This window comes from Neomonachus schauinslandi, chromosome 16 (genome assembly GCF_002201575.2).
Source record: "Neomonachus schauinslandi chromosome 16, ASM220157v2, whole genome shotgun sequence".
Taxonomy (NCBI): Eukaryota; Metazoa; Chordata; class Mammalia; order Carnivora; family Phocidae; genus Neomonachus; species Neomonachus schauinslandi.
In genome coordinates this window covers 6,934,494-6,956,952 of record NC_058418.1, presented here as the reverse complement: position 1 = coordinate 6,956,952, position 22,459 = coordinate 6,934,494, and the positions used below count along the sequence as shown (strand labels likewise).

Below are 22,459 nucleotides of genomic sequence, written 5' to 3'. Positions count from 1 at the left end.
TAGGAAGAAGGGGACATCCCTTCCTTTCTTTATAAAGAAAAGCCGTGGCCTTCCCACAGCCAGCAGCAGACCTGTGTTTATGTCTCATTGGCCAGAAGTGTTTGTTGCACCACTCCTAGCTGCAAGAGAGGCCGGGAGACTGAGCGCCTCTCCCCTCTCCGGCAGAAAGAGGGAGAGAGACACGTGGGCCGGGCACACATCACAGATGTCCCCTGCAGTGCAAACAGCCCAAAGGAAATGGACCACTGTGCCATTTGTTCACTCATCGCTTACTGCTCATCGTCATGTCACAATTAGACTTCAGAAGATAAAGCTATGGGGCGCCTGGGTGGCTCAGTCTGTTAAGTGTCTTCCTTTGGCTCAGGTCATGATCTCGAGGTCTCCCCACTCAGCATGGAGTCTGCTTGTCCCTCTGCCCCTCTCCAACTCACGCTTGTGTGCTCTCTCACTCTCAAATAAATAAAATCTTTCAAAAATTCATTAAATTATTTTTTAAAGAAAGGAAGATAAAGCTGTAGAAAAACAGGCCCTCCAATGCCAGGCTGAAGAGCACTGCTTTTCTCCTGAGGATGATGGGAGCTTTCAGACATCTTACTGCTTGTTTTTTTGGTTATTTATGTTTTAATTGAGATACAACTTACATACAGATAAATGGACAAATCTTAAGTATCAGGTGCATGAGTTTTTGCATATGCAAACACCCACAAAACCAAAACCCAGGTCAAGATATGAACAGTTTCAGCACCACAGAGGCTTCATTGGGAGAGTTTTGAGCAGGGGAGGGTCAGAGTCACCCCTACTTAAAGGCAAATAGTGATAGAGGTAGGTAGCTGTAGGTTCCATGGGAGCCCAGAAAATGCACTTAACCCCTCTTGGAAGGATAGAGATTTTGTCCCAGTTAGGTGACATCTGTGTGCAGTCTTGAAAGATGAGTAAAGTTTGTTACAGTGGGCAGGGACCAAAGGAGGGTGTCATGGGCAAAAGGAATAGTGTGTGTGAAGACCAGGTGGTGGGAAAGAGCCTCTGTGTGCAGAGGTAGAAAGCACCATGTTGCTGGGATTAAAAAGAAAAAAAAGGGGGGTGTGGGGGCCAAGGAAGTATTTGAGGTGACAGAGTTGTGAGAAAAGAGGTAGGCAAGAGCCCATGAAGGGTTTGGAACACCAGCTTGAACTTGATTCTCAGGTGCCCAAGAAAAGGGCTATGAGCAGGGAAAGGACAGAATTAGCTCCAGGTGGGGAAGAGAGCTTCTGAGCCTGCATGGGGGATGAATACGAAGTGAGGCTGGAGGCAGGACGTGGGGAGAAGGCTGGGGCCGTGGTCCAGGTGGGAGAAGATGAGGCCTGAGCTGAGATGGGCATGTGGATGGAAAGAAGGGGAAGGGCAGAGAGAGGCAGGGCAGGAAGGACGGAGCCAGAGATTGATGGCTGTGAAGGAGGTTGAAGAAGAAAGGGGCAAGGACAGCACATGGGTGTGACCCAGTGACTGGTAGACAGTGGAGCATTTCCAAAATGGGAACCCATGAGAAGGAGTGGGCTTGGGGCAACACCGAGCTCATGTGGGATGGGGGGAGTGTCAGCGTTCCAGTAAGTGGCCAGAGCCCTGAGCCTTGAGCCCACAGTCTGGAGATGGGGTTCTGCGTGTTATTACCTGTGATTGACATTTTGGGAATTGCTGAAATTTCCTGGGGAGAGCCGAGGAGAGTGGGGAGGGAAGGGCTTCCAAGCACCATTTTATGAAAAGCCTCAAACGCTAGGGAAGACATCTAGGGAGGAAGTATGGGAGGAGTTCGGGCCAAGACCCAGCTACCAGGCTCTCCAGCCAAAAGCCAGTGAGGCTCCTCACGGGGTTGTTGTGAGGTTCAAAGAGCCAAGAGGAGTGCAATATTTAGAGGAGGGCCTAGCATATAGTAACTGCTCATAACTCTTTAATCCCATTTCTCCATGAGAGTAATGGCAAGGTCTAGATTGGAAGTCACACAGATCTGCGTTCCAGTTACCCTTTTGTCCTTTACTGGCGCTGACACCTTGGGGAAATTACTCTTGACTTTCAGAGTCTTATTTATGAAATCTGGCCGACTCCAGATGGTGTTGAGGAATATAGTTATTCCTTCCTTATTCAGTATTTCTGAGTAACAGAGAAGCAGGTCCACCCCCTACAGCCTAAGGGCCAATTAGGGCGCGGTCCGCCTCCCAGAAATACAACTGATGCGAGAGTTTGCCAGTCACCCAGCGCCAGCCCCGCCCCCTTCCCGCGAGCCCACGCGCACAGCCCCGCCCTCTTCTCTAGACCAATCAGCGTGCGATCCGCACGAGCCGCGCCCCGGGCGCTCTCCTTAGAACCCTCTGCTTACCCCTCGGAGTGGGTTGCCATGGTCACCATTGAGCGTTGGGACTGAAGGGCTGGCGGGAGCCGCCAGTGAGAGAAAGAGACAGAGATAGAAACAGAGACCGATTCTGATTGGCTGCTTCTTCGCTTCACCTGCGCCCCAGCCCTGTGCCTCCGGGGGCCTGACGCCTGGTCCCCTCTGTCCTCTCCTCCCGCCCCAACGGTCTCCCGGGAAGGGCGCAGTCAGAAAACCCTGAACAAACTTCTGGAGGCTGCTACTAGAGAGGCAGAAACCCTTTTCTAACAAAAGCGTTTTGCTTCGCGGGCGCTGTGATGAAGTTGTCTCATGGTGTATCTCGGTTAATCCTCAGATGAGGAAAAAAAGGCTCAGAGATTAAGCAGCCCTTCCCAATACCACACAGCTAGGTTTGGGGGAACCTGGTCTTGAATGGTAGGCACATCTCACCCCAGAGGCAACCCCCCCCAATCTGTCCACTGCGCCCAGAGAGAAGTCAGGAAGTGAGGAGAGAGCGGAAACGGCGAAATTCGGAGAACATGAGAGCTGGAAGAGGGCGAGAGGGAAACAAGAGAAGAAAGAAAAGATATGAGGGAATCAAGCAGAGAAAAAAGAAAGCGATTAGGAATGGAAGGAAGAGTTTTAGAGGCAGAAAGAAGAGTAGGGAGAGGAGCCAGGAGGGTGAAAAGAGACAGAAGTACAGAGACTCAGAGAGATGGCGAACAGACACCCAGAGAGGGACAGAGACCTAGAGAAGGGGACAGAGACTCAGGGAATCAGAGACCTGATAGGTTGCAGGAAACCAGAGAAGGGGACAGAAACCCAGAGAGGAGACAGAGACCCGCAGGTGGGGTGGGAGCAGAGACGCAGGTGGAGAGGCACAGAGGCCCAGAGCGAGAGGAGGGGACAGAGCTGGGGCCTGGAGGGAGGGCAGAGCAGAAACGCAGACAGAGAATAGGAGTGGAGGGAGGGAAAGATGATTTGGGGGGGGAAGGGGGGAGAGAAAAGAGAGAGGGGACTGAGGGGACGAGATACGCCGGAGTAGCGACGCAAGTCCCGCCCGCGTATCCCGCACACACACCCTGGGCGCAGGAAGGAGGCGCAGACCCGAGCGCTCTGCAGGATCTTTATTTAAGCGGGGCGGGCGCGGCGCTCAGGGCGCGTCCAGCACCAGCAGCTTGTGCATGTACGAGTTCAGCCAGTGGCGGCGCTCGAGGGCGGCCAGCAGCCGCGCGCGCTCCCGGAAGGCCGCGTCGTCCGCCAGCGCCAGGCTCCGCCGCGACAGGCGGGTGGCCGGTCCCGCCCAGGCCCGGCCGGGGGAGCGGAGGCTGCGAGGAGACCAAGGGAGGCGGTTACCGCAGGTCCCGGACCCCCGCCCGCCGGCTAATTCGAAGCCCCGTCCTTGCACAGTCTGGGGAGTGGCTCGGTGTCTGTCCTCTATCCCCCTGTCTCCCTCTGTACGGGTCTCTGTCTGTTCACCGGGCTCGAAGCTCCCTGAGTACGGAGACCGAGTCCGATGCCTGCCCCCCCCCCCCCCCCAGGGCTCAGCGCCCGGCCTGATACACACTGAAAACCCAGTAAACTTTGCTCAAGGAACGAATCCGCTCTGCTTCGGCTCCTTTCAAATCTCTCAACGCCTCTCTCAGAATCTTCTTGTATCTCTTCCTCGTGCTGATTCCCTGTCCACACTCCAACTCGCTCCACCGCTGGTCTCCGTCCTCCTCTGTCCCGAATGTCTGTGCCCCTTTCTCCTTGGGTCTATTCCCTCCTCTCCGCATCCCCGGCCCTCCCTGGGTGTCCTGGGCGCCGCTCCTACCTGAGGACCCCGGCGGGGGGCAGGGCGACTCCCGAGGCAGTGCGGTCGCCCCAGGGCACAAGGAGCAGCGGCGGCAGCAGCAGCAGCAGCAGCCGCACCCGGGGGCTCCTGGGCACCTGGCGGGTCTCCATCACCTGTGGAGAGACGGGGAAGAAAGAGCTCAGTGAGGCCCACGTCCTGGCCCAGAACCCCGGACCCCGCCACCCACCCACCTCCTGGGCGCGTTTGCAGGGCCCGCTACCGCGCAGTGGGCTCGCACAGCCGGGCTGCAGCCCCCTTATATCGCCTCCACAGCCCCCGCAGCGGGCGGTGACGCAGACCAGGGGGCTGGGGGCACCGGGTCAGCCCCCCCTCCCCTCAGGCTCATTAGGAGCCGCCAGCGGTAATGAGGAGCCAGGAGTGGGGGCCCTGCCTTTGCCTTGGCAGCCACCAACTAATTGGGACCAGGAGCTGGGACCTGAGGGGAAGCAGGAGGGGGAGAGACAGACAGACAGAGAAGTGGACACAGGAGGTGTGTCAGAGGGATAAAAATAGAGGCCGGCAGAGGGACCATCAGAGCAGAAGCGAGTGACACAGAGAAAGAGACAGGGAAAGCAACAGAGGAGGGACTGGTGGGGAGAAGCAGAGATGCGTAGATGAAGGAACCATGAGAGGGAAGGAAAAGACAGAGTGACAGAGGAAAGGGCCGACGGGGAGAAAGGAAGCAACAGAGGAAGAAGGAAAGGAGAGGAAGGAAGAGAGAGGGGGGAAGAAGACAAAGAGCCAGCTGGAGATGGAGGGAGGAGGCTCTGAGAAAGACATGAGATAGAAGAACAGCCAGCCAGCACAGGGATGGATAAATCCAGGCAGCAGAGAACCAAAAAAGACAGAGCGAGAGATGGGCGGGGGGAGGCGGGTAGGCAGCAGAAGGCAAAGGGTATGGGGGAGGGGGTTGAAGGCAGGTAAAGTGACAGGCAAAACTCTGCAAAGAGGGGAAAGACAGACCAGGGCCCCCGCCCCACCCTGCGCATGGGTCTAAGCCTTCCCGGGGAGGAGTTGGGGGGGTTTGTGAAGCCCTGTCCCCTCACACTGGCTCTTAAGAGGGTGCTCTCTACACAGTAGGGGGAGGTAGGCCAAGGTTCCAAAGTCCCAAAGGGCAGTAGCAATCTCGGTATCTGACTGGCAAGACATGGGACCCTGGGCTCCTAGTTCCCCAGAGAGGAGAGGCTTGGGAACCTGGATTCCCTTCTGGGTCTTGAAGTAAAAGGGCACCAGGGATCTAGACTCTTGGGTTTGCATGTAGGAGATGGCAGATGGCCTAGAATCCTGGTTTCTTTCTTTCTTTCTTTCTTTTTTTAAGATTTTATTTATTTGTTTGACAGAGAGAGAGCACGCAGGCACAAGAAAGACTCAGAGCTCGATCCCAGGACCCCGGGATCATGACCTGAGCCAAAGACAGACACTTAACCGACTGAGCCACCCAGACACCCCTAGACCCCTGGTTTCAAAGAAAACATAGCTTGGTTGGGCCACATCCCTCCACCAGATAGATGATCCAATCCCTAACTCCCTTCCCTATTCCAGAGATGATGTTCTTTATCTCTGTCCCTTTAAGAGCACAAGCCTGTAGCCAGGCTCCCAGGATCCCCAGGGAGGGGGTCAGGTGCGTCACCTGCACCCCTGGGACCCTACCTCCTGCTGCCCCTCCCAGAGCCATTCTGCAGCATTCACCCATCTCTGCGTCCAGCACTGCTCATCTGCTGTCATCTTGGACCTCACTGAGCAGGTAAGAGACCCCAGGCCCCAAGTGACCTTGTCCTACCCAGGTATCTGCCACCCCCACCTCCACCTGAGCACAGACCTAGATGTCTCTGCCCCAGACCAGTCCTGAGAGCCTGGGATCTCAGCTCCAAACTCAATAAACAGAGGGACCAGAGTCTTGCCCCACAGCTCTCCCGGCAGGCTGAGGAATCCAGAACCCTACACCCCTATCTGCTGAGGGCCCAAGACTTGGAGTTCCCAGTACCCTAGAGTTCAAGACTCCTGTCTCCTTTCTCCCCTGTAACCCAGCCCCCCTAAACTTTCTCCCTCAAAATTCTAGGCATCTGAACCTTCGGGCCTTTCCTCTCTAAGGAACCAGGAATTTAGACCCACGGTGCCCTCCACCGTCTGGAAACTGGGGTAAACCCCCAGCAGCCTTCTCACCCAGGTCCCAGGAGTCTCCCTGCTCCCTCAGATCCAGGCATGTCGGGGGCCCCCAGCCCCCAGCCATTCCTTCTGAGCCTCCTCTAGTGTAAACAACTGTGCAGTGAAGGTGTCCCCGGGGCCCTCGGGAGGTGGAGGGAGGAAGGGATCCTGTGTCCCCTTGGAGGTCTACACCCTCTGAAATAGAAGTCGAGGAGGTCTGAGGGCTTGGAGAGGTCTGAGGTCTTTCCCAGTTTTTCTGGGACCCCCTCGGGGAAACAGATAAGGAAATTAACTACGACTCCCAAGAAGCCCCGCGCCTCAGTCTCCCTTAGCTATGGCGGCTACGGCCCCACAGCCCTCACGGAGTTGCAGCTGGGTTCCCCTCCTTTCCTGGGCGCCAAGCTGGGCGGGATCTCGGCCCACCTGGGGTGGTGGGCGTGGCCTCCGGGAGTGGGCCGGGGTTCCCGGGAGGCTTCCAACCTTAACCCCTTCCTTCCCGCTCCCCCACAGCTATAGGCGTCTCCCAGAGCTATGAAATCCCTCAGCCCGATCCTCTTCCTCGTCTTCCTCCTCGCCCCGCTGGGTTCCAAGGCTGACCCTTCGGCCTCGCCGCTTACAGGCTCCGACTTCCCTGAGATGGGCCACCCTTCTCAGACCTCCCCTCCTGCTTCTGAGAATTCCACTGGAGACCTGCCTAACCCAGACTCCCCTGCGACTGCTTATCCCGAGCCCTCCAAATCACCTCATGCAGTTTCCCCTGAGCCCTCCCGCCTTGACTTCACTGAGACTACCAACCATGACCTCCGAGAAACCACACACCCAGAGTCTCCTGAGAGCCCTAAATCTACCTCACTCAACCCCTCAATAGCAGACTCCCTGAAGACCCCAAAAATTAACCTCTCCAAAATGACAGAACCTTCTGAGACCCCCAAACCTGACCCGACTGATATCCCACACCCAGAATCCCCTGAGACCCTCAAACTTAATCCCTCCAAAACCTCACACCCAGAATTTCCTGAGACCCCAAGCCCTGACCCTACCCAAACTCCACACCAAGAATCCTCAGAAAGTCCCAAACTTAACTCCACCGAAATCTCACATGCAGAAGTCCCTGAGACCCCACATCCTGACCCCACCAAGACTCTTCACCCCAAATCTCCAGAAACCTATAGCCCTGACATCACCGAAACCCCAAACTCTGAATTCCTTCAGACCCTCCATCCGGACTCTACTGAAACCCCCCACCGGCATTCCCATGTAACTCACAATCCCAGCCCCACTGAAATTTCCCACACAGAATCCCCCACAACCCAGTACCAAAATGCAACAGAGAACCCCATGACCTCTGACCCTGAGATCTCCACCAGTCCTCACCCAGAAACGACTGCACCTTTCAAGGACAAAGCTACTGCCCTAAATGAGCTGCCCCTGAGTCCCAAACCAGAAACCCCTGCAGTGACCCAGCCTGACTCCCTTAAATTGCCCACGTCAGTTTCTCCTGGGACAGTTGAACTGAAGGCCTCCCAGAACTCTAGCCTTAAAGGACCTGATGCCCTTCTTCCCTCAGCCCGGATTGCGGGCCCGCCTGCTCCTCTCGGTTCCCCCAGTCAGCCAGCCCCTGCCACTCCGCGGGCCCCGCAGCGGCGCAGCCGAGGTGAGAGAGTCAGCACTATCATCGTGGTGGAACGAGTGGAGGAGACCGGTGAGGGGCCAAGACCGGACTCCTGGGTCTGAGGGAGGAGGGGGCCAGGGGCCAGGACTCCTGGGTCTCGGGGAGGGCAGACTGAGGACCCGGCTCTTGAGTCTGAGGCGGGAGGAGGCTGAGGGCTGGTATGTGGGGTCTGAGAGTGGAAGGGGGTGGGGGCCGGGACTCCTGGGTCTCTGGAAGTGGGGGCTGGGAGTTTAGATTGCTCAATCCCTGGGCCCTCGTCCTTCAGGCGTGACCCTGGTGGGGCGCCCCCGGGGCGTGGCGGGCGGGGCCCTCTGCCTCTTCCTCGCGGGCACCGGACTGCTGATCGGCATTTTCCTGCTGCTCTGGTGTCTCTACCGCCGGGCGGCTCGGCACCGGCCCTTCGCACACCACCGGCTTCCAAACGACGGAGATGAACCTGGTGAGCGACCCTCATTGCGTCCCTCTCCTTGAATGCACGTTTCCTTAACCCGGTTTCGCCTGGCACTTTAGGGCGCCCTGCCAAAAAGTACAGGTCCCCCACCCAAGGTCAATAGAAGCCCCGACCCCTCCATGATCCTGCCCCCCAATTCTCCGAAATTCCCCCGCGACACACGTCCAGCGCCGCCCCCAGCCCAGCTGGGAATTGCAACAGGCTGGGGGCGGCAGGTCCCCACAAGCCCCGCCCCTTCCCCCTCCCCGTGGAGCCCTGAATTCCCCGCCCTCTCCACTGCAGGCCCCGCCCTGCTGCGCCGACGCCACGCCCCCTCTTCGATTCTGGGGGCCTCGCCCTTTAATTTGAAAACCCAGTTCCAAAGAACAGTCGAATCCTCTTTCCCGCCTTCTCCTTGGCCAGCGGCGCAGCAGAGGGGACAGGCCCTGTCTGCCTAGTGATGCCCTCGCCCCTTTGCTCCCACAGTTATGCATTTGGAAGCCCCGAAGGACCCCTACGACCTCTACTTTTATGCCCCGGACGCCTGGGTCCCTTCACACATCGCCACCAAACAGCCGCCGCCCACCCCCCCGCTGCCGCCCAAGCTACCCCCGCCTCCCCGCGGGAACCGCCCCCAGAGCCTGGAGTCGCTCTCCCCCGCCACGCTCCCCAACAACTTCGTGTGAGCCCCACTCGCGTCCTGCCAGACCCGCGCCATCCCCAGACGGAGGAAGGACCCAGAGGTCCTGTCCTCCTGGTGTGCTTTACTGCATAGTAATCCTCTTGGGTAGGAGGTCCAACATACCGAGATGCTTTCGCTGTGACCGGAGAACACGGTCTGAGGCCGAATAAATCAAGTGTTCCCACGGCTAGACCCCTACTCTGGCCTGCTTCCTGTGAGAGGAGGGGGCTGGGGCCCTGGAATTCTGGGTCTGAGGGAGGAGGGAGCTGGGGGCCCAGGCTCCTGTGACCCCACCATGGCCAATGACGACTGAGTGTGTACACCAAAGCATTTTATTGGGAGTGAGGCAGGGCAGGATTTACAGTCACAGAGACAGAGACACAAAGACTACCCTGCTCCGGGGAAAACACCCCTCTCCCCCAGCCCCATTCCCTTTCCTGGGATTCTGTGACTCCTCCTGCATATGGTCCCCAAATTCTAAGCCGAAAGAGGGGAGTCTGAGAGGGGAAGGATCCCAGATTTTGAGTCGTTTAGCCCCTGAGGGACACAACAAATGGCCACTGAGAAAACAAGAGTAGTTCGAAACCACCCAGGAGAATAAAGTGCAAGGAATTAGGGGGAAGAGGGGCATCTTGAAACCACCATGGGGAAGTTCAATGATGGTGGCTTCACATCATTGAGTTGATGGACTTGAGCAGCCACTATTTAGACCTGAAAATGTGTCAGAAAAAGTGCATGGGGGTGGAAGGAGGCGTAATGTTAAAACCACCATCTTGCTTCCCTAGACATTGTGCTAAGCTAGGGAGAAGGTCTTGGGGAATTTGGTGCTTCAGCAGAACCTGCTGGTGGAAGGAGGGGTGCGGGGCGGAGGGGGAGCTTGAAACCGCCATTCTCCCTCAGAAACGCTGGTGAGAATCGATCCCTAGAATGGCGGGGATGGGCGATTGGTTAATCCAACCTGGAGAATGCAAAATGGAATCGGCAGAGGTTTGTAACTTCTAGAGGAAGACCTTGAATGTTTCTGAAAGGCGAGGAAAGCTGAGTAGTCTCGGGGGCTTAGCCCGAGAGTCCCGGGGGTTAAAGGAAAGGGCAGAGGAAGGGTGCCTCAAAACCACAAGAGAGAGTAAAAGATTGAACTGTCCATTCAAATAAAGCCCTGAAAGGAGAGATTTGAAACCACTGAGGCAGAACAAGTGGAGAAGGAAAACCTTGAGGGGAATTTGGGTATCCTTGAAACTGCCAGTCTGCAGTTTCACTACCCCTGAGAGGGAAGAGGACTTGACAGCACTGGGGAAGAAGAGGGCGAGTGCTTCTTAGGCCTGCAGCAGGACAGAGAGAACTGGGGTTCCTTGACAGTCACTCAGGCCAGTGATGTGTAGAATGGAGGTCCTGGAAACTGCCATTCAGTGGGAGGCACTCGGTCAGTAGTCCCGGACAGGGGGTGGGGGTCTTGGGGGCTGAACTGTGCTGTGTGTGGCCCCATAGGAAGGAGGCGGGGCGGGGGGAGCCCCGGGGGGCTCAGCCTCATCCTCCATTTCGCTTTCGTCACTGCCAGCCAGCTGGTCATGGCCAACGAAGCCACACTTCTCTTCGCTCATCTCCTCAGGCTCCGCCCACGGCTGCTTCTCCCCGGAAGCGAAGACCCCATAGAAGATGACACCCCCATAGTGCACCAGGGAGGCAATTAGGAATACGTACTGCCACTCCTCCCGAGTCTGTGGGGGGACAAGGGGAAGGTGAGGTCAGAGGACAGACACAGAAGGTGGAGAGAGAATCTGAGTGCAGAGAAAGGGAGACAGATCCAGCGGGAAGCGAAGCGTTAGGAGACCAGAAGAGGGCAGGGATGGAGCCCAGCGAGGGCGAAGCCCGTCAGGAAGGCCCCATACACAAATTGGGGGGGCGAGTGGGTCAGGGCCGGGGCACGGACCTTGTGCTTAGTCATGGCACCCACGATGATGGGGCACACCATGCCTGACAACGTGCCCACGCCGTTGGAGATGCCCATGAGGATGCTGGCGTAGCGCGGGGCGATGTCCAGGTGGTTCACGTTGAACCCTGGCGAGGCAAGCCAGAAGGCATCACTCCCCATTGAACCTCACTGGAGGGACTCCTGCGGAGCCGCTCCTCCTCCCATCGCAACCTCCCCCGTCCCTCCCGCTCTTTCCAGGCCACCTTTTGCGAGCCTGGGTGGTCCCCTTCCTGAGCCAGGAAGTTCCCTACAGAGCTGTCCCGAGTCCGCCAAGCTGCAGACCCGCGCCGTTCTCACCAGAGATGGCGAAGCCGCTGAAGCCCACCGCGAGGACCAGGAAGGAGATGGCCACGCCCTTGGAGTGCGAGTAGCCGACCACCAGCAGCAGCGTGGCTTCCATGCCGAAGCCTACGGGGGCCGGAGGGCCGTCTCATCTGAGCGCCCGCCGCCCCACACAGCCTCTCCAGCCCGCCTCCCTCCGCCCCAGCCCAGCCACCTCCATGCCTGTCCCTGGCTTTGTGCCGGTTCAGCCTGCCTTGTCCCGCATTCCGCCCGCGCCCGCCCTAACCAAAACCCTCACCTCCCTAACGTCCGTGACCACGCGCACCAGAGCCACCACGGCCCCGGCTGGACCCTCCATGGCCCCACTCCCTGACTAGGCCACGCGCCCTGAAGACGCAGGGTCCGAGCCCCACCGGTGCACCCCCCACCTTCCCTCGGTTCTCACTCATTAGGCAGCAGGCCACCCGGACCTTGTCTCTCCAGGTGCCCCACTCATAGCCCCTCTTGATCGCCTAGTTCCCGTCCAGCTCCACCCAGTCCCGTGTAGGCCCCGCCCCGCCAGACCCAATTTGGTCTCGCTGGTGCTCCACCGGGATAGTCACACCCGCCTTGCCCTTCCACCGGGTGGGCCTCGAGAGAGCAGCCGGAGATTCTGTTCCATCTACGCCGGGCCTCACCCCGGCTCCGCCTTTCTGGACACGCCCCTGACCCCGCCTCCATCCTCCCGGGGTCCCGCCCCGCCCGGGGCTGTCCCAGACTCCGCGCAGGGCCCCGGCCCACTCACCTCCACAGTTCATCAACTTGCGCACATTAGTTGTGGACATGATTCGGCGGCTCCTCAGGAAGTCCGCGATCTGGCCGCCGATGGGCACGATGATGGTCATGACCAAATGAGGCAACGCTGACACCAGGCCCACCTGCACCAGCGAGCGTACAGAGCGAGGGCTCAGGGACGGCTGACCCGGCATCTCCACCCGCTTCATGTACCTTTGGCTCCTCCCTGTCCCTCGTTCCAACCTCTTGGGATCCAGGCCCGGCTGCTCCATCTCCCCCCGCTGCGCCCCCTGCCTTTCCTTCCTGGGCCCAACCTTGCTGATCTCGAAACCGAACACCTCTTCGAAGTAGGCGGGCTGGGAGATAAGGAGCAGGTAGAACGTCCAACTGCGGCAGAAGTTAGCCACGATGATGGCATAGACTGGCATGGATGTGAAGAAGCGCCGCCAGGGTGTGTTAAACTTCTGCTGGGGGGGAGGGTGTGGAGAGGAGAGGCCGCTAAGAGAGAGACCAGGGCTGGGCGCTCTCCGTGTCCCTTCAGGGACCCAATTATAGTCCCACAGAGACCCAGGATTCCCGACCTCACTAAAATCTCCAGGGGCGCCAACTTGACCATGTCCCTGTGGGGACCTTGGCAGCCTAGCGTCACAGTGACTCTTCGGGGATGCAGGTGTCCCGCCTCTACAGTGCCCCTCAAGTGCACAGGTGTCCGGATCCCACGATGACCCTCAGGAACTCATAAAAGTGAGCCCAGGAGTCTATTTCCGTTCCATTATGCCCCCTAATTCTAGCCTCACTCACCCCAAGGTCTAAGAAAACCCCCACATTCAAATCCCGCTTCTGCGGGCTTAACCACGCCCCATAGTGGTTCTGTCCACCTCACCACCCAGCCCTGCCTTCAGCACCTGCGAATCCTTTCTTCCCAGCGCTTTAGCTCCGCCTCCTAGGTTCTAGCCCCGCCCACCGCGCCTCCCCACCCTGTCTCTTCTGAAAGTCTACAGGAACCCACCGCGATCTACACCCTGTGGAAGTTCGAAGCCCCCTTTTCTCCTGCCTCCCTGCCTGAATATCTCTCCTTGCCCCACCACGCCTCCGCCCCCGCAGGCTTGGGCCCTGACCGTGACCGGGTTCATGAGTTTGGCGCTCTCGCCGATGGCGTCCTCTATGTACTTGCGCTCCTCTTCCGAAATGCTGGGGTGCAGAGCTGGGGACTCATAGGAGACGAGCAGCCAGAACAGGTACCAAAAGATCCCGAAGCTGCCTGGGGAGGGTCAGGAGGGGGATGGAAGCGAGGTGACGACCGGCCTCGCTCCGCCCCAGCGCCACCCGGACCCAGGCGTCCGGGCCCCTCACCGTAGACGTAGAACACAGAGCTCCAACCGGAGTACTGCACCAGGACCCCGGCGAGAGGCATCGCGACCACCGCCCCAGCATAGGAACCTAAGGGGGAGGACGCAAGATGTAGACCGGGCTCATCTATCCTCAGATTCGGGAATGGGGCCTCCCAGCCCCTGCCTTTCGGGACACAGAAGTACAGGCCACAGTCCCTCCTCCCTCAGACCCGCATGTCTGGATCCTAGCCCCTTCCTCTCACCGCAAAAGGCTGTTGTTGCCAAGCGACTCCGCTCTAACGGCGGGGCCCATTTGCTCCAGATGCCGTGGCAGGCAGGGTACGTGACCCCCTAGGAAGGAGAAAACCAAAGTCAACGAGAAGAGGCGGAGTGAGAACAGGCACAGGGTCATATGGAGCAGGGCTTTACCTCTACCAACCCCTGCAGGATCCTCACGAAGATGACACAGCCATAATGGACTCGGGCAGCCGAGGGGATCAGCATGTTTAGAGTGGATGTAGCCACAATGGCAAAGCCGAAAACCCTGGTAGGAAGAGTCCATAGTACGAGAATAGGGTCTAGCTATCCCGCCAAAGCTGGGATTCTGCTCAGTCGGCCCACGGCGGGCCAGGCCTTGTGGTCCTCCAGAATCCCCCAACTCTGTAACTCCCACCTTCCACAACCACAAGCCCCGCCTTTCTCTAAGACCCCGCCCCCTAAGCCAGGCTCCTCCCGTTCCCCCCGTCAGCCCCGAGATGCCAGGCCACACCCTCTACGTAGTTCCCGCCCACCTTGAGACCCCAGCCCTGTACCTGTTGGCTGCGAATTTTTGGCAGATAAATCCTCCGGGAATCTGGGTGACAATGTAGCCCCAGAAAAAGGAGCCGTGTATGAGGCCAACAGTCTCTGGATCCCAATTAAATTGAGCTTTCTGCGGGCCAAAACGTACGTCAAACCAGCGGCCCTAACCCCAGGCTCTGCCCCTCCACCAATCAGCACAGACAGATTTAGTCCCTCAGCCAATCAGCAACAAGGACCCCTCTCGCGCCCAAACACCTGCCAATCAGAGCTCACGCCGTCCTCCTCCCAATTCTGCCCGCGCAGGCTGTCGGGCCGCACTACCCCAGCAACTCGGCCTGTCGCGGCCCGGAAACCTCGCTCGGCCTGCTTCCCCGCCTCCGTGCCCCTTCTCCGAATGTCTAGGGGCCCGTCAGTGGGGTGGGAACTCTGTCTCCACTTACTTCTCTTAACCAGCCTAAGAAACTGTTTGCGGAGTGACTGGGTGGGGTCTAGTCAGGGACGAGAAGTAGCCAAAGGGGCGAGGTAGGCCAGTGCCTAAGTCAGGAATTTTTCCTGAGGCAGGGGCACGGCCTACACCGGAATTAAAATAGGCAAAAAGTGGGGCGCCTGGCTGGCTCAGTCGGTAGAGCATGCAACTCTTGATCTCGGGGTTGTAAGTTCAAGCCCCAGGTGGGGTGTAAAGGTTACTTTAAAAATATTTTAAAAATAATAAAATAGGGAGAAAGTCTGAGATGGGGCGGGCTTTAGGTAAAGGCCAGAGCAGATGAAGCGGGATGTAGCAGGGACCGAACTTCAGAAAAGTCAGGATCAAACTTCAGGGTGGAGCCCGCGATGGGACTGGGATTAGGATGTGACCGTGGGACAGGCGTGGGTGGCAGGTGGAGCAAAGTTGCTAGGAGGCCTACAGTGGAGCAGGGGCAACACGTAGGAACCCCAGTGCTGGCGCAGAGTCTGCATTTGGAAATCAGGGATCTGAAATAAATAGGGGCGGGGCTTCATTTCGAGCTGGGCACGGCTTTAAGCCGAGAGCCCTGAGGCAGAAGGGAGCCAGCTGCAGGGGGCGCACGGGTGGGCGGGGCTGCTCGGCCTGGGTTCCGCCCGGAGGACCGTGACGTCATCAGCGGGAGTGGGCAGGGCGAGGTGGGCCCGCGTGCCAGGCCACGCCCCTGAACTACCTGCACCACCACGTGGCCCCTGCGGTGGGTTGTACTGTTGTTGACCATAGAGACGATGGCCACGCCCAGGTTGCAGCGGATCCCAAAGCTGATGCAGAAGCCCAGACCGCTCATGATGGCGATAATGTAGCGGCGAGGGAGACCGAAACAGGTGCAGTCCACTACCGGCGGGTCCCGGGTCTGCGTCGTCACCGGGCGTCCGTCAGCGCTCAGCTCTAGCGTCTCTGCACCTTCCTGTCGCTTCTCCAGAAGGCTGCGGGGCAGCAAGAGGCGAAGACTCGTAAGTTCAGTCCCGCGGCCCCCTCCTCCCCACGACACAGGAGTCCGGGGCAAAACCTCCTGCTTTTCAAGACTTTAAGGATGCTAACTAAGCCCGCACTCCCTCCTTCCCCAGGAGTCCAGGCCCTAGCTCCCATCTCCCCCCCACACACACACCCAGGATCCAGGAACCTGGACACCCTCTCTCCATACGCTTCAGACCAGAAATTCACGCTGCCAGCCCCCTTCTCCTGCAGACTCCGGTGTGGAGGTCCTCAGTCCCCTTTTCCCCCAGCCCCGTTATCTCTCGACTCAGGAGTTTTAGACCCCAAACTACACTTGGTGATCCAAGAGCCTATGCCGCCAGCCCCCACCCCGAGGCCCAGAGACTCTTCAGCCCCCCTCTCCCAGATATGAGTCTATTTGAGGAAGCAAAAGGCGCTAAGGAGATGCTTCAGCAAAGGTGTCAAAAGAACAGATGCTTCTCAGCCACGTCTGCTATATATACCGACCGCCCTCCTCCCCTGCCCCCAGTGGCATGCCCTTCCCTGCTTCCAGGCCCCAGGTGTGGGGCTGACATCCAGCTGACTCCCTTCAGCCACCGGAAGCCCATTCCCGGGGGGTGGGGAGAAGTCAGGGTCCCTGGAATCCAGCAGCCCAGCCAGACACCCCTGGGGAACCTTGAGTTCAGGCTGTCAGCTAGAGGGTAGGGAGGGGGGAGTGGCGGGTGATGTCCTGGCAAGGGACAGATGGCCCTGGTAGGGGGATTGGCTCAGTCCCCAGCGTGGCTCTCGCCCCCGCCCGTTCTGGAACCGGGATTGAGTCTGTGATGATGGATAGGGTATTTGGAGAGCCACCTCACACCCAGAGAGTGGCTTCCGGGAAAGAGAGGTGCCCTGAGACAGGTGTGCAGAGACCGAAAAGGAGGGCGACAGAGATGGGAGGGGCACAGAGGCTGAAACAAAAGGGTCCGAAATAGAGAAGGAGGGACAGAGACCCAGAGAGAGAAGGGAGAACAGAACAGACCCTGGGAGGGAAGGGGACAGAAACTGAGAGATGGACGGGGACAGGAACCCAAAAGAGAAGCTATAGTTGCAGAGACCCAGAACGTTGAGAGAAAGATGGAGAGACAAGCTGGGGACGTGATTTGTGAGATTCGGCCCCTCTCTGAGGCGGGTATGCAGCCAGAGGATCGGGCTGGATCCCAGGAAGGGGCTAGAACAGATGGAGGCGAGGGAGACTGGGACGGGGGAGGAAAGAACAGCCAGACGGTCTGGGGGGAGGCGGGTGGAAGAGATGAGAGAACACAGCCACCCTCCCCATCCTAGAACTTAAGGAGGTTGGGGGGGCGCTGAGAAATGGGGGTAGGAGAAAGAGCCTGGGGGAGTGGACAGAACCCAGGAGGGGCGAGGAATGAGAGCCAGAGAGAGGGGGAATAGATGCCCCAGAATGAAAGTGCAGGGTGGTAGGGACTGCCCCTCACCCCGCATCAGAACATGCCTGCCAGTGGGATTAGACTTTGACCCAGGCCCCTATCAGACGCTATTCAACCCTGACACTCAGGAGGTGCTTGCAGCCCCTGAAATTTGATACTCAGTTGTTAATACTCCAATGTGTCTGATCTCTAACCAAGGCTTTCCAAATGGGGTGTGGCGGGGGCTCGGTCTCCCACATCTAGAAAATGGGGGCAGGGGTAGAATGTGAGGTTACAGAGAGGGAAACTCCAGGTGATACTGATCATTTCAGGATACGAGAACCAAGGGCGCAGAGATGATGTGGCCCAAGTGCTTCCCCCGAAGACAAGAACGGAGAGGGGAGAACCTGGAGGCAGATCCTCCTCCCCGTCCTGGGTGCCTGGAACTCGGGTCTGGGGAGGACTTGAGGATGAGGAGAAGCTACACTTAGGAAGCAGTTCACCAAAATGAAGAAGGTGTCGCAGTCTCCCTCTCTGGGTCTCTGTCTTTGCTTCTCTGGGGTTCTCTGTCCGCTCCCTTGCCCCCCCAAGCCTCTGTCCCCTTATGTCCCTTGTTACTCTCTTCCCATTGTACAGCTAAGGAAAAACGGAGGTTCAGAAAGCAGAAGGAGCACGTCCAAGGTCACACACCAGAGTACTGATGGGTCCTGATAATTTCCTGGCCCCCCGCATGGCCCCATCCAAGGCCTGGCTCTCAGGAAGGAGGCACCTTGGCTCCTGTCTCTCCTGCATTCCCCTTCCTCCCATGTCCTTGCCCCAAGTCGCTCTGGGTTACCGTATGTTTCCTGGGCTGACGGAGTTCCCCACCCACTCTAGGATCACTCATCTCATCTCGAGGAAACTGCAGCCTCCATCCCCGGCTTGGGAGGGGCTGGCCTGGGTTCAAATGATGACACTTGTACTTATCCGTGCATTTCTCCCCCTTCTCGAACTAAGCCTCAGTTTCCCCAGCTTTGTCTAAAAGATTAAATGGTATCAGGGTGGTGTTATGTCCGATACAGGGCATTCCTGCCTCTCTCCGACCATCGGAGTGAACCCCAGGGTTCCGACGCAGTGCTCTTCTCAAACTCCAACTCCTTGGTGACTATCCTGGTGGGAGCTCTGAGCTCTGGGGTCTGCAGGGGCTCAGGAGGCAGCTCAGAGAGGTGAAGGTAAGGCACAGACAGAGAGAAACCCAGGCACAGATGAGAAGCTGAGAAGCAGGGACTGAGGGAGGGGGCCTGAGGAACACATCCCTCCTGCCACCACCCCCCTTCCAGCCCCCTCCATAAGCACGTCTCTCTCCCTCTCCTGACTTCGCACTGATGTATTTTGAGAAACTCGTGAAAGGAGGCGAGAAAAAGGGTGGGGAGGGGCTGGAAGATTGGGAAAAGAAGGGGTGAGGTTATCTCAGCTCCCCCTCCCCCCACTGCACCATCCTCCTGCCCCCTCCCTTCTGTCCAGCCTTACTCCCATCTCTCCAGTTCCTAGAGGATGGGGGACCTTTGGAACTAGGAGGTGACCTGCAGCAAGCAGGACTAGTGTTTGTCTTAGAGAAGGACTTGCATGGCCTAAGGAGATGGACTGAGTGTCAACTAAAGATGGGGTCAGGGCCAAGGGGACAGGGTACGAGGAAATGGCAGCAGGGGTGCTGATGGGGCCATCTCCTCCCCGCACTGTGGCCAGATATTTTTAGGCTTCTCCGCAGCTGAGTAATTTATCTGACTTGGAGCCAGGGCTGGGGTTGGGGGTGAGAGGCTGGGGGGAGGTGTCCAGACTGCCCTGGGGGACACCCAAATCACTGGGGTCATCTCCCTGGATGAAAGGAAGTCCGTCGTAGCTCTAGCCTATATCCTTTGGGAAGTCCGCAGTATCCCAGGAGCCTCATTTTTGGCCTGCAACTTCTTTCTCCCCCAGAGACCCAGGATACCCTGGCTTCTCCTCCCAGCTTATCTCTCCTCAAGGACAAGGACCAATGGGCCCCAATCCGCTTTAGCTTCAGATTAAACTCTGAGAGATGGAAATTGAGAAGACACGGGGAGATGGAGACACCCAGGGTGGGGGATTAAAAACCCAGGGTGAGGGGGACAGACACCCAAAAGGAAAGGGTCAGAGACCCAGAGAGAGGGCAGCAGAGACTTAGAGAGGCGGGGACAGAGACCCAGAGAGGGGGCAGAAATCTGAAGAAAGAAGGCAGAGTGAAGATAAATGAATGGAAACCAAAAGTGGGGAAGGGGGTCAGAGACCCAAAGAGAAGGCGATATGCAATCCCAGGGAAAAAAGGATAAAGTCTGGGGTGGGGTGGGGCACAGAAAAATGAACGAGATGGTGGATGAGACTGGACCAGGGAGAGGGGACGGTCAAAAAGGAGGGAGAAAACCGGACAGATGGGTGGAACCCCCATCCACGGGTATCGCCCGTCCATCTGTCCGTCCAGGCCCAGGTGGGAATGTGAGTCCTCCTCGGACCCTCGGGCTCTTCCCCGCCCAGGACCCTCACCACGCTCACCGGTGCAGCCTCCCGAGGGCACGACCCGCTAGCTTCCGAAACTCCTCCTGACGGAACTCCATGGTGGCTGCCCCTGCCGCCGGTCCCCCCGCCGATCCCCCCGCCCGCGGGCCCGGGCGGCCGCGTCCGGGTTCCCGGGGTCCGCCCCGGCCCGGCCGGCCCCGCAGCTCCGCTCGGGGGGGAAGGAGGCTGCGTGTGCTGGCTGCCTAGGGGCTGTAGCTGGACTCAGCGTCGGGGGCGGGGCGGGCGGTGGCGATACCCCGCCCATCCTCGATAGACCACGCCTCTTATATTCTAGTCCCGCCCCCTTTCGCAGCCCTCCAGCTAGGTTCTGTTCCTGCCTTTCCATTGCAAGACCACGCCTCTGGGCTCTGAACTGCTCCTCTGAGTTGCATCGCCCCAATTCTATCCCTTCCCGGAGTTACTCCCCCCCGTTCCATCCCCCCAGCTCCTTCCATCTCTTTTCTCTCCTCCCGAGTTCTCTTGCTCACCTGAGGTTTCCCTCTCCTTTTTAGTTCGCCCTAATTTCGTCCTTGCTTTTCGTCCCCTACGGTTCCATCTCCTGCGTTCTCATCCTCCCAGCCCTATCCCTGCGAGTTTCTGTGCCCTCCAGTTCCACATCCCGCCCCCCGATTTCCATCCCCATCCCTCATCATCCTCAGTTCAACATCCTCATTCAGAGGGTGCTTTTCTCATTCAGGGAATTCTTTACCGCTGAATTCCGACCCCCATTTTGATCCACCCATTGTCCCCTCTAGTTCTTCCCCTCTCTGGTTTCTTCCCTCTTGACTTCCATCCACCTGTTTCCATCTTTCCTTTTTAAAATTCTATCCCCTCCCAGTTCTATTTCCCCTCGGGTCCCATGCCCCTCCTGGTTCCTTCAACCTTGATTTCCTTCCCCTCTGAGTTCCATCCCTGACAGTTATACGCCCGTCCCCAGTAGCGACCCCCATAATTCCCAACCAGCCTGGAATCTATCCCTCCCTTTGAGTTCCGTCCCTACTCTCCCGAGTTCTCTTCCCGCCCCTTGAGTTTGGTCCCCTCCCCTGAGATCCGTCCCTGCCCTAATTTTTGCCCCCTTCCCGTGGAATCGGTCCGAGTTCTGTCCCCACCCACTGAGTTCTTTCCCCGCCCCCTGAGTTGTGTCCCCTCCTGCTCGGGTCTGTCCCCGCCCTCTTACTCCATCTCTGCCAGCCCTGCCCCTTTGGGGTTGAACCCGGACTATTTCTCCGGCCCGGGTCCTGCCCCTGCTCCTTTCGCCAGACCAGCTCTTCTCCCCGACGCTCAGTCCACCTCCAGATCCAAGCCCCGGGAGGGTGCTCCTTTCCTCACCGCCTCCCTGAGTCGGGCCGCAAATGCATTTGGGATTAAATTTTCATGAGGTGGCACAAGCCCTCAAGGAGGTTGGGAGGGAGCAGCCGACGAGGCGGGCGGGCGCCACGGACCCGGTGGCCCGGCAGCCACTGCCCGCCACGGCCTCCCGTTTCTTGCCTTGTCCCGCTGGGTCTCTGGGTCTCACAGTTTTGGCTATGTTTGCGAAACCCCCGGGGAGGGGGAGGCTGGGGGCTGGGACCCCAGGGTCTGAGGGAGGAGGGGCTGGAGACCCGGACTCCTGGGTCTGAGGAAGGAGTAGCCCGCTGAGCCGTCCACGAGCGCCACCCTGTGGCGGCAGAATTCCCGGCTCGGGTGCGGAGGCGGCGGCCGCGGCTCCGGGCCAGGTGTGAAGGTGGAGCAGATGGTGAAGAGGAGGGAGTAGGAAGGGGGCCCCAGCCGCTGCCAAATCCCGGGCTTTCGCCGGAATCATCACCATGGAGACCGAAGAAGGCGGAAAGGACCCAGCTCCACACTTTTTTGGGACCTGGGAATGAGTTCCTCGGCTTCCTACGGGGGCTCCCCGTGCGAACTACAAGTCCCAGCGGCCACTGGACTTCACTGTTTGCTTCGAAGAGCCGCGCTCCCCGAGGGTCGCTGGGAGTTGTAGTTTTCTGAAACACCAGGCTGAGGCTGCGAGCCGCCCTCTGGTGGACAAGGCGCCACGTTCATAGGTCCAACAGACCCCCATATCACTTCATAGGTCCAACAGACCCCATATCCGAGGTCATCCCCCTACCTTTTCACCTCCTCACCATCTATCTACTCCTGCCTCCCTACCAAATTCAGTCCATTCTAACCACACTGATCTCCTCGCTGTTCTTCCAACATTTACCACTGAGGTTCCTCCATTTACCTATCCTCCTAGGACTCGCTATGGAAGGAGAGAGGTGTCAATCATATGTTAACTCAACATTCGTTGAGTTCCTTCTAATTCTAAAGCATCATCACACCACAGGGGCATACATTCAATGAAGTAACACTGGATACCAGACACTGCCAGAGGAGGATTCTAACTCAGCTAGGGGAGATCCCAGAAAGCTTGAAGTTTGAAAAGCTTCCCAGAAAAAGCTCACTGAAAGGAATGACTTGGGAGGGGGCGGAGGGAGTGTCCACAGGAGAGGAAACAGTACTTGCAGAGTCAGGAAGTAGGACACAGTTTGGTGTGACTGTGACCTGAAGCACCATTCCAGGAATAAGAGGATCGTCAGGACGAGAGGTAGGAGAGGCTAGAGATGACGGCATGGATCAGATTGCTAACGGACTCATGAAAGGTCCCCTGGGAGGGCAAGACAATTAGACACTTCCCGGGTTTTACTGGAGGAAATGATACTGAGTAGAGGGAACAGCGGAAACTAAGAGAAGGTGCAACACACAGGTGTGGTCAGGACACCCTTCAGTGTGACGGGATTGAGTGAGAGGAAGGACGG

At 58.3% G+C, this 22,459-nt stretch overlaps 3 protein-coding genes across 3 annotated transcripts; 1 reads left to right on the top strand and 2 right to left on the bottom strand.

Annotated features, from left to right (window-relative positions):
- Positions 1-3,454: 3,454 nt before the first annotated feature.
- PTH2 (parathyroid hormone 2) lies at positions 3,455-4,288 on the bottom strand. The gene is made up of 2 exons (XM_021681273.1): positions 4,158-4,288; positions 3,455-3,669 (listed from the first exon to the last, which is right to left on the bottom strand). Exons 1-2 carry the CDS (start codon positions 4,286-4,288, stop codon positions 3,495-3,497), a joined length of 306 nt encoding a protein of 101 aa, XP_021536948.1. The 3' UTR covers positions 3,455-3,494.
- A 2,566-nt stretch (positions 4,289-6,854) lies between these two features.
- Positions 6,855-9,218, top strand: GFY (golgi associated olfactory signaling regulator). The gene is made up of 3 exons (XM_021681274.2): positions 6,855-8,025; positions 8,261-8,434; positions 8,912-9,218. Exons 1-3 carry the CDS (start codon positions 6,855-6,857, stop codon positions 9,109-9,111), a joined length of 1,545 nt encoding a protein of 514 aa, XP_021536949.1. The 3' UTR covers positions 9,112-9,218.
- A 205-nt stretch (positions 9,219-9,423) lies between these two features.
- On the bottom strand, positions 9,424-19,720 carry SLC17A7 (solute carrier family 17 member 7). The gene is made up of 12 exons (XM_021681275.1): positions 19,659-19,720; positions 15,440-15,692; positions 14,276-14,394; positions 13,893-14,007; positions 13,727-13,814; positions 13,486-13,572; positions 13,251-13,393; positions 12,447-12,596; positions 12,143-12,275; positions 11,374-11,484; positions 11,035-11,162; positions 9,424-10,822 (listed from the first exon to the last, which is right to left on the bottom strand). The coding sequence occupies exons 1-12, from the start codon at positions 19,718-19,720 to the stop codon at positions 10,529-10,531; spliced, it is 1,683 nt and encodes a 560-aa protein (XP_021536950.1). The 3' UTR covers positions 9,424-10,528.
- Positions 19,721-22,459: the final 2,739 nt, after the last annotated feature.